The 8,542-nt window shown below is 40.6% G+C and overlaps 1 protein-coding gene across 1 annotated transcript; it reads right to left on the bottom strand.

Annotated features, from left to right (window-relative positions):
* Positions 1-509: 509 nt before the first annotated feature.
* LOC109953332 (beta-1,3-galactosyltransferase 2-like) lies at positions 510-2,396 on the bottom strand. The gene is made up of 2 exons (XM_020588782.1): positions 2,367-2,396; positions 510-1,588 (listed from the first exon to the last, which is right to left on the bottom strand). Exons 1-2 carry the CDS (start codon positions 2,394-2,396, stop codon positions 557-559), a joined length of 1,062 nt encoding a protein of 353 aa, XP_020444438.1. The 3' UTR covers positions 510-556.
* Positions 2,397-8,542: the final 6,146 nt, after the last annotated feature.

Raw genomic sequence — 8,542 nt, forward strand, 5'->3', positions numbered from 1 at the left:
AAAAAAACACCCTCTGTTTTCATTCCTGTGAGGGTCACTGTAGCTGATAATGATAGTAATTTTGTAATACTGTGAAACCAAGATGCTTTCGGAGACTGTTATCATACCATGAAAATCTCATACTGTTGCAACTTTAATACCAAATCAAAGTCAAATGGACTCTTTTACTAGTGTTAGTCAACCAAGTCTCAAGTCTTCAAATTTGTGACTCAAGTCTAACTCAGGTCAAGTCATGTGACGTGAGTCCCCCACCTCAGCCAGTACCACAGGAAGTCCTAAATAAGTTAACCTCACATTTTACTCACTTGCATTTCAATTTCACATGTTAGGACAAATAAACATTGCGTTTGTAACTTTCTTTGTCATAAGATGTTTTAAATACAGTAAACTAAAAAATTACTAATCCTAATTCTAATTTCTGAAAAAACAGGACGTATGATACATATATACCAGTAACGGTAACGTAGAAACTCCTAAATAAGTTAACCTCCCAATCCCCCACCACCCAGTCCCTCCCACACACTGATTTCTTAGTGCATCTGTAACAGTCACTGTCCTAACAAGGTGGTCCAGGTTTCTTCAGGTCTGTCCAGTATTGCACCAACTGTTGTGCAGACCCAAGAATGTAGGTGATGGTTTTGGAGTATTCACAGCGATTATATCCTGTGTTATAGGCCCTGAACTGAGAGGGATCTGGTGGTGACGTGGGTGCCAGTCCTAGTTTCTTCATACATATTCCAATATAAGCGTCCTCTATGTTAAAAGGCTTTATTAATTTTGATATCGCCACAAATTCTGCTGGAAGATCATTGGAGAAGACGTATCCCATGCCCAGAGTGTAGGTCGGGTATATGGGGTCTGGGTACATCTCCTCAGGGACATACCACTTAGAGTTCTTTGAACGTATGACTGGCCTGTTCCACATAAGCATCCCTGTCAGGTAGTTCTGTTTGGGGATATCCGGCTTCTGCAACAGAGTCACCAGGTTGTCAATGTTCAGGAACATGTCTGAGTCAACTTTCATGGCGTATGCTGCTGTAGTGCAGTGGGTGGCCAGCCAGTCCATGATCACCATGGTTTTTATTGTCAAATTGAGGTAAGAGTCCATAAAATCACTCTGGATCAGGTCACTGTGCTGCAGATTCTCCTGTTTGAGCTTCTCCTGCAGCTGCTCAGCATTATCTCGATTAGAGAGGCCCAGCATGAACAGAGTAAGCACCACCTTGCCCTGAACCAGGCTGTTATTAGCCCATGTTTGCCGGATGGCATCTCGAGCAGCCACATCATTTGGTGCAACTGGGACCATCAGGACCAGGAAAGGGTTCTTGGTCTTGCACACCTCTGTGTTATCCATAATAAAATGGTAATTGTGTGGGTGGGCTTGGTGGTACTGTATACCTGTAGATGGTACAGTAGATGGTACAGTTGATGGTACAGTTGATGGTTGTGTGGTCAGATGAACCTGATGTATCTGATTTAAAAACCTCTTGTTCTGCTCATGGAGTGCAAAGCCCTTCAACCGTGACACATAGCTGCTGGACAGACTGTAACACAAGACGAAGAGCACTAGACAAAGAAGGAGCAGCAACTGGAACCAGGATTGAAACAAAGACAGAATAAGAAGAAGGCAGATGAACCTGATGTGTCTGATTAAAGAACCTCTGGTACTGCTCATGGAGTACAAAGCCCTCCCACCATGACACATGGCTGCTGGACAGAGTGTAAAACAAGACGAAGAGCACTAGACAAAAAAGGAGCAGCAACTGGAACCAGGATTGAAACAAAGTCTTCTTCTGGTGACTCAAGCTCTCGACAAATTGTCTAAAAACAAGAAAGACAAAAGTTAAACGAGACTTTAATAATAATAACACAATGATGCAATCAAAATGTCAGGATACAGGTAGAATTAGCAGCCCAACCAATAACAGGATTGAGATATTGGCAATATTTTTGTGACATACATATGTACTGAGTGAGACATTTTATTAGTGAAAAAAATAATCTTCTGATTATTATCTTGTTATGTTTGCTGGCTGCTATCTAGTTTAGTAAGTGCCACTGTAGCTGTGGTGCTTATCTCAGGGACAAACAGTACTCTAAATAAACATAATGTCAATGTAATCAGCACAAAAATGATGAAATGTATAAGGAACACCCTCGTCCTTTATGTATATTCTAGGTAAAAGGCAAAATGAGTCAAACTGGAAAAGTGGGTAACCTGCTTCATCCATTATCAGTAACATTACAGGTTATTAGGAAAAATGACTTTGTTTGCAACTGCTGTTTTCAAAGGTCGAAGGTCAAAGTGTTTATTTTGTCATATGCACAGTTAGGAAACGTGTTTCCCTGTACAATGAAATTCTTACTTTGCCGTCCACACTTTGCTTCTGTTCCATTGATATCTACCTAAATTGAAATCTAAAATTCACATTTTTGTTCATTTGTTCGTTTTGCATAAAAAAAAGGATTTTGAGTATGTTTTATGTCAAATTAAGCTAAGCAGTGATGCAATAATTACTCAGCTAATTAGTCGACAATTTATCCACAAATATTTAACTAATTGGATAATTGTTTGTTGTTCATAAATCTTGTGTTTACATCCGACCATATGCTGCTTTTCTGTCTAACTTTATAGATAGTGAATATTTCTGGGCTTTGGACAGTTTGGTCAGACAACACAACACATTGTTGTGTTGTTAAAGATGGACTCTGTTTATCCTACACAAGGAAATGTAAGAAAAAAATGCATAACTTGCACCACAGGTTTGATGTAGTGTTCTCCTGTAACACTGTGTAAAGTGTGCTGTAATACTCTGAATGTTTTCTTATGTTGTTAAGATTTATTTAAGGTGTAACCTGCAAAATAACAGACAAACAGGTGAGGATGAGATCAGTATATAGAAAAAGGGGGAGGCTTCGTTTGTAAGCCCTAACTGTCTCATTTTGTGTTCACATTTTACTGGAGGAAAAACTAATGGTCTCTTCATGTGGCTTTTCAACACACCTTGCCATTGTTGTGCATATATTGCATTGTGCAAACACCTCCAGTTTCCGTGTGAGGGTGCGCCTAAAATACACATTTTACCATTGTGACCACTGTGTGCACAGTCACGGTTGACCAGTACTTGAACTGGCCAGAATCTTCTGGTACTGGGTTTTCGAGCACTGGTTGCTCAGCTCCCAGTAACTGTTAATTATCAAACAGTGCATGTTGGGAAGTCAACTAATATACAAATTTCATTCATTAAAATTGTATTTAATGACCTGAGTGAAACTAGTTCAGTCATTCAACTCATCATTTCAAGCCAAAAGAAATAATGTTCATCAGTTCCAGGCGCCTGCAGCCGTTGTTTTAATTGTTTTGCTGCCATTTACAGCGGTCATTGTACAACCAACATATAGCATAGAGAGAGATTATTAGGCATTATGCATTATGTACATCACCTTTAATGTCCTTAGGTTTTGAAGGTTGAGCGAATGTTAATTACCTTAATTCCTGATCATTTGAATTACTAAATTATAGTTAGTCAGCCTGGTTAAAATTAGTTTCAGCGGGTAATCTCATTGATATCAACAATTAGACTACATGAAAACAAAAATGAAACGTATATACACAGCGTGTGCGGCCTTGACAGATAGACCAGATGTTTGTTTTAGATGGAAGGCATGAATTGATTTAAAGTCCTCACCTTTTCAACCCATTTACATAGATGCTTTCTGGATCCCCCATGACTGACTGTGGCGACTTCTTTTTCCTTATTTCGTTAATTCTTCTTTACCTTATATGTTTCTCTTCAGCTGTGAAATCCCAGGCTCTTCAAGTAGGAAAGTAGGATCAGTTTATCCGAAACCAAAAATAACTTAAGATCACAGGGGAATAAGACAAAAGACGGTAATTTTGGTCCGAAATTCACAAGTGAATGAGGAAGGAGAGATGGAGGGACGGACACCACAGACACACACACACACACACACACACACACACACACACAAAGACTTGAAGAGGGAGGGGTGGAAAAAGCTCACGCCCCTGAGGATAAGGTGTTCGCCTGGTTTCACATGCCTAACCCAGTCAGACAGATGGGTTGTAACGGAGACAAAACGACAACAAAAAGAACCCAGGAAATCCTTGGCTGCAAATTTTCCCAGATTAAAACCATCCAAACCTTTCAATACAACAAACAAATTGTAATCTGCAAATGTATATCACTGTGTTAAGCGTTTCTGATTGACTCTGATTTTTCTCTCTGAGAGTGCCTAAGAGAGATGGACTGGGCTTTACCACAGTAAGACAGGGAGGGTGTACACATGCTGAGGTCATAATACCACAACAGGAAGGTGTTAAGTAAAAAACTGTAAGAAATGTGCTTCCTGTTCTAATACACCTGCACATGGAGTCAGTGTCAAAATAGTTCAATGATACATGTGTTGCTTAATTGTGCGGAGAAAATAAAATGAGTTTCTTGTGGTTTTCCACAATGGCTTGGGAAACAGCTAGACTGTCATTGAATGTGATGTTAAAACATCTGCAACAAAAGCTGCAGGTCATTCATTTATTTATTGAAAAGCGAGGCTGTGTTCTGTTGAGGTTACCCCACCCTGTATAGAAACTGTGTGGAAGGTCATTCATGTGTACAGAATGACTCACTAACTGTGTGGAAAGTCATTCATGTGTACAGAATGACTCACTTCATCATCAGGACCTCGTAAATTTATAGAACCTTCAAAGTGTAATTATGTCTTGCTTTTGTCACAGTTGTTACTATACAACATTTTTATATCAGTAACTACCTGCTGAGCTAGTCTGTAAAGACGAATCATACTGAAACAAATGGGTAGGAAGTTGTGTTTTCCAGGGATGGTCTACATCTGCCCATGCAGGCATTCGGATGACTGACTGTAAGCAGAGCAGAACGAGTTGATACAAAAACCTTCATGCACCATGGAACAGCATCATGTGAAGGCTTCCTGTTTTAGTACAGGGCGCCACTTGTTTTGCTGTGCTATACAGTAAATGATTACTCAGTTCTGAGAGACCTGATTTTCAGTCCATCTACTTTCCCCCCCTACTGTGGCATGTCTCTGCTATTCAACCTCTGCAGGTCACATGCTTTTTCTTCTGTATGATTTCAGAGCATCTTCATATGTGGTATACAGTATGATTGACATTAGGAGATTTCGTTGTTTGATTTTTGGTATTTGTGTTTATTTGATAGTGACAGAAATATAAAGTAGTTGTAGCAATAGAGAGAATAGAGTTCGACTTGCAAGAAGGGCGGGAGATGTTGCGATAATATTTGTAAACTACTTAGCCGAGGGCGGCCCAGTGATGCGGTGGTTAGCACTGTTGCCTCACAGAAAGAATGTTCTGGGTTTGAGCCCCGGCTGGCCGGCCTGTGGGCATAGGAGTGAGTGTGTGGTTGTTTCCCCTGGGGGCATAGGAGTGAGTGTGTGGTTGTTTGTCTAGGTGTCAGCCCTGTGATAAACTGGCAGCCTGTCCAGGGTGGATCCCAGTGTCAGCTGGGATTGGCTCCAGCCTCCCCCCACCCATGACCGTCTTCAGGATAAGTGGTACAGATAATGGAAGGATGAGTGAAACTACTTAGCCACCTAGCACCTCATCTAAATATGTTTTAATAAAAATGGAAACAAAAACCACAATGATAAGTCGATGACCTTCTCAAAACAGACACTGACCTAGGAGTAGCAAATTTCACATTATGTTTGTATTAATTGCTTAAAATCAACAGTAATGCAAGTTTTGCAAAGGATAATCATTTAAAAAAAAGATCTTCCACAAATATATGGGATAAAATGACAATGTATTGGAAGTAACACATTTCAGATTTAAGCCAGTTGGTTCATTTCACCAGTTTTCAGATGCACTTGAGTTTCATTTTAACTGAAAACAGGAGGCGGCGGCTGTGGCTCAGGAGGAAGAGTGGGTCGTCTCCTAGCCGGAGGATTAGCCAGTCGATTCCCAGCTTGTCCAGTCCACATGTCAAAGTGTCCTTGAGCAAAACACTGGACCCCCAGCTGCTCCCAGTGATGACACTGGTGTGTGAATTTGGGAGTGCGAATGGGTGAACGGCCAAATAGTGTGAAAGCACTTTGAGTGTGTTGCGATGCATAGAAAAGTGCTATACAAGTATAAAACCATTTACCATGCACATTGTTCAACAACAATAACCAGTTAAAAATTACAAATAATAAAAACAACAACAAAACCAAAAGAACATTACAGATTGAAATAGCAAATCAATTTAAAAATGTTATATGAAGGGCAACTCCGTGTCTTCATCCACACAACATTCCAGAGAGTACTTCTGGAAGTTTATTCCAGTCTCTGTATTCAGTTACTTTTATGTCATTTATATCTCAACATTTGTCACTCTGTGTTGTTTAAAGAAATAACCAGACGTAATTAAGATTGTGCAGGAAGACAACGTGAAGACAACGTGCCTCCTGGCTCCAGCTTGTTTTGAAAACACAGATGATAACAAATATGGGCAAGAGCACCGGGTTTTATCTTGCAGCGCCAGCAACAGTAAAACCACAGCTTGAACTTTATGGTTCCACAGGCCCGTTCAACGACAAACATGTTTCTGTGACAACAACTATACTGTGATTATTACTGTGTCAGATCTTCTTAGCTAAGGGTTTAATCTCCACTGCTTAAAAAAGTGTTTTTTTTTTATGATTTAAGTTTATTTAATGGCCTCCCAGGTTCCAGCTAGATATGTTGTATCCTACACATCCACCACTTTGGACATCAGACCTAAACTGTTGTAGTCTGCTGTGCACAATATCACCACAAGCCCATAGTGAAGATAAAAACATGCTGGTGCACTCACTCGTGTGTGAGCAGGTGTGTATCTTCGGGTTTTCCAGACGTGAGAAGCTCTTGTTACAGGTGGGACAATTTGATTATTTCATCTCTGACCCCTGCTTGGACTCTGGTTTAGTCTCTGCATCTCCCTGCCTGGTTTGTCTGCCTGTACACAGCAAGCTGCATCAGTCAGTGTTTTGCTACCTGCCTTGTCAACATCTGGCATGTGCAAGGGTGGGGGGTGTGGTGAGAGGCACTAGGGGTGCAGCCCCCTGGCCTTTTCCCAGTTTGCTAGAGTGGCCCCCTTCAAAATTAATTACAAATAGTTATGCTGTGGGCAATGTGATCATGCACAAAACACAGCAAATGCATCACATTAAATTTAAAGAATTTTCCTGTTTATTTGCCTCGGCCCTGCCGTCAGATACTTTGGTATAGAGAATGTGAGGTTGTTGTCACGCTGTGTACAATCCCAGCTGACATTGGGCAACAAGCGAGGTACACCCTGTACTGGTCTCCAGTCTAAACTATTATAAGGCAAATATCCTTGTTGGGAGTTGTTTAATACACTCTCATGTATACACATCTTTATGAATAGTCTTCTGCATCATTTGCATAAATGGTTCAAATGAATTTACAAAAATGTTTGCATAACAGAGATAATAATCAGTGACTAGAAGAAAAGACATTTGCTTAACAACACTACAAAATGTGCTAACAAGAACCAGATGAGAGACAGTTGCATGTCAATAGAGTGGTAAAACTGGAGCAAATAAGGGTCAAATGGCACAGGATAAGAAAGCCAAAAAAAAAGCATGTAGGGGAAAATGACAGTGTCGTTATACTTGTGCTATTTGTAAAGCTTCATAAAAACTCATTTCTTTAGCTTGCAGTGCCACCTGCTGTTGGACTCACTGCAGGACTTGATGGATCACATCAGTGGATTCCATGTCAAGCCTGAAAAGGAGGCACTGCTGTCACTAAGAGGACTGTGCAGGAAACAGGAGGGCTGTCACATAAAAAATGTCAACTCATTCCACTGACTATTCCAGATCAGGGGTGTCAACCTCAATGGCACAGGGGGCCAAAACTCAAAGCACACTTTAGGTCGTGGGCCGAACAGGATAAAAATTTGTTCAACAGACTAAAACTAAACCTTTTTTTAACATAGATATGAATCGAAACAGACAGGGTACAATATTATTCCAAAACAAATAACCTTGAACTTAAAATCAGCAACCGTATTTCTGCTAAGGCTTACATTTGCAAACACCTGCTTTCTGTCTGGACACAAGACGTCTCACACTTTCATCATGTAGCTCTTCAGAAACTCTCCCTCGGTAAATATCCAGGGCTGATTTTCTCCTCTGCCGCAATAAAACTTCTTTCACAGCAGCTTCACTGTGTGATTTCATTTTGGTGAAAACGTCTGCTGTGATGTCAGATTCCTCTTCAACTCCTCTACCTTCTGTAGCTTCTGCTCTGCATTCACGTTTTTCAGCTTGTCCTGATGTTTTGTCTCGTAGTGCCATCTTGGGTTATATTCCTTAATTACAGCCACATTAGCTCCACAAATAAGACACACGGGTTTACCGGCAATGTCAATAAACATATACTCAGCCTCCCACCGGTTTTGAAAGGCTGTTTTCAGAATCAACTTTTCTCTTGGCCATTGTTAGGGGCTAGCTTTGACTTGAAATTAGGGTTGTATAC

The sequence above is a fragment of the Monopterus albus genome, unplaced genomic scaffold (assembly GCF_001952655.1).
Source record: "Monopterus albus unplaced genomic scaffold, M_albus_1.0 scaffold626.1, whole genome shotgun sequence".
In the NCBI taxonomy this organism is placed as follows: Eukaryota; Metazoa; Chordata; class Actinopteri; order Synbranchiformes; family Synbranchidae; genus Monopterus; species Monopterus albus.

Excerpts from the sequence above, each read along its gene's own strand:
- LOC109953332 (XM_020588782.1), bottom strand. The coding sequence starts at position 2,396 with ATGGAACAGAAGCAAAGTGTGGACGGCAAA. Across the intron at positions 1,589-2,366 it reads AGCAAAGTGTGGACGGCAAA|TTGCTGCTCCTTCTTTGTCT; the intron begins GTAAGAATTTCA and ends TCCTGGTTCCAG.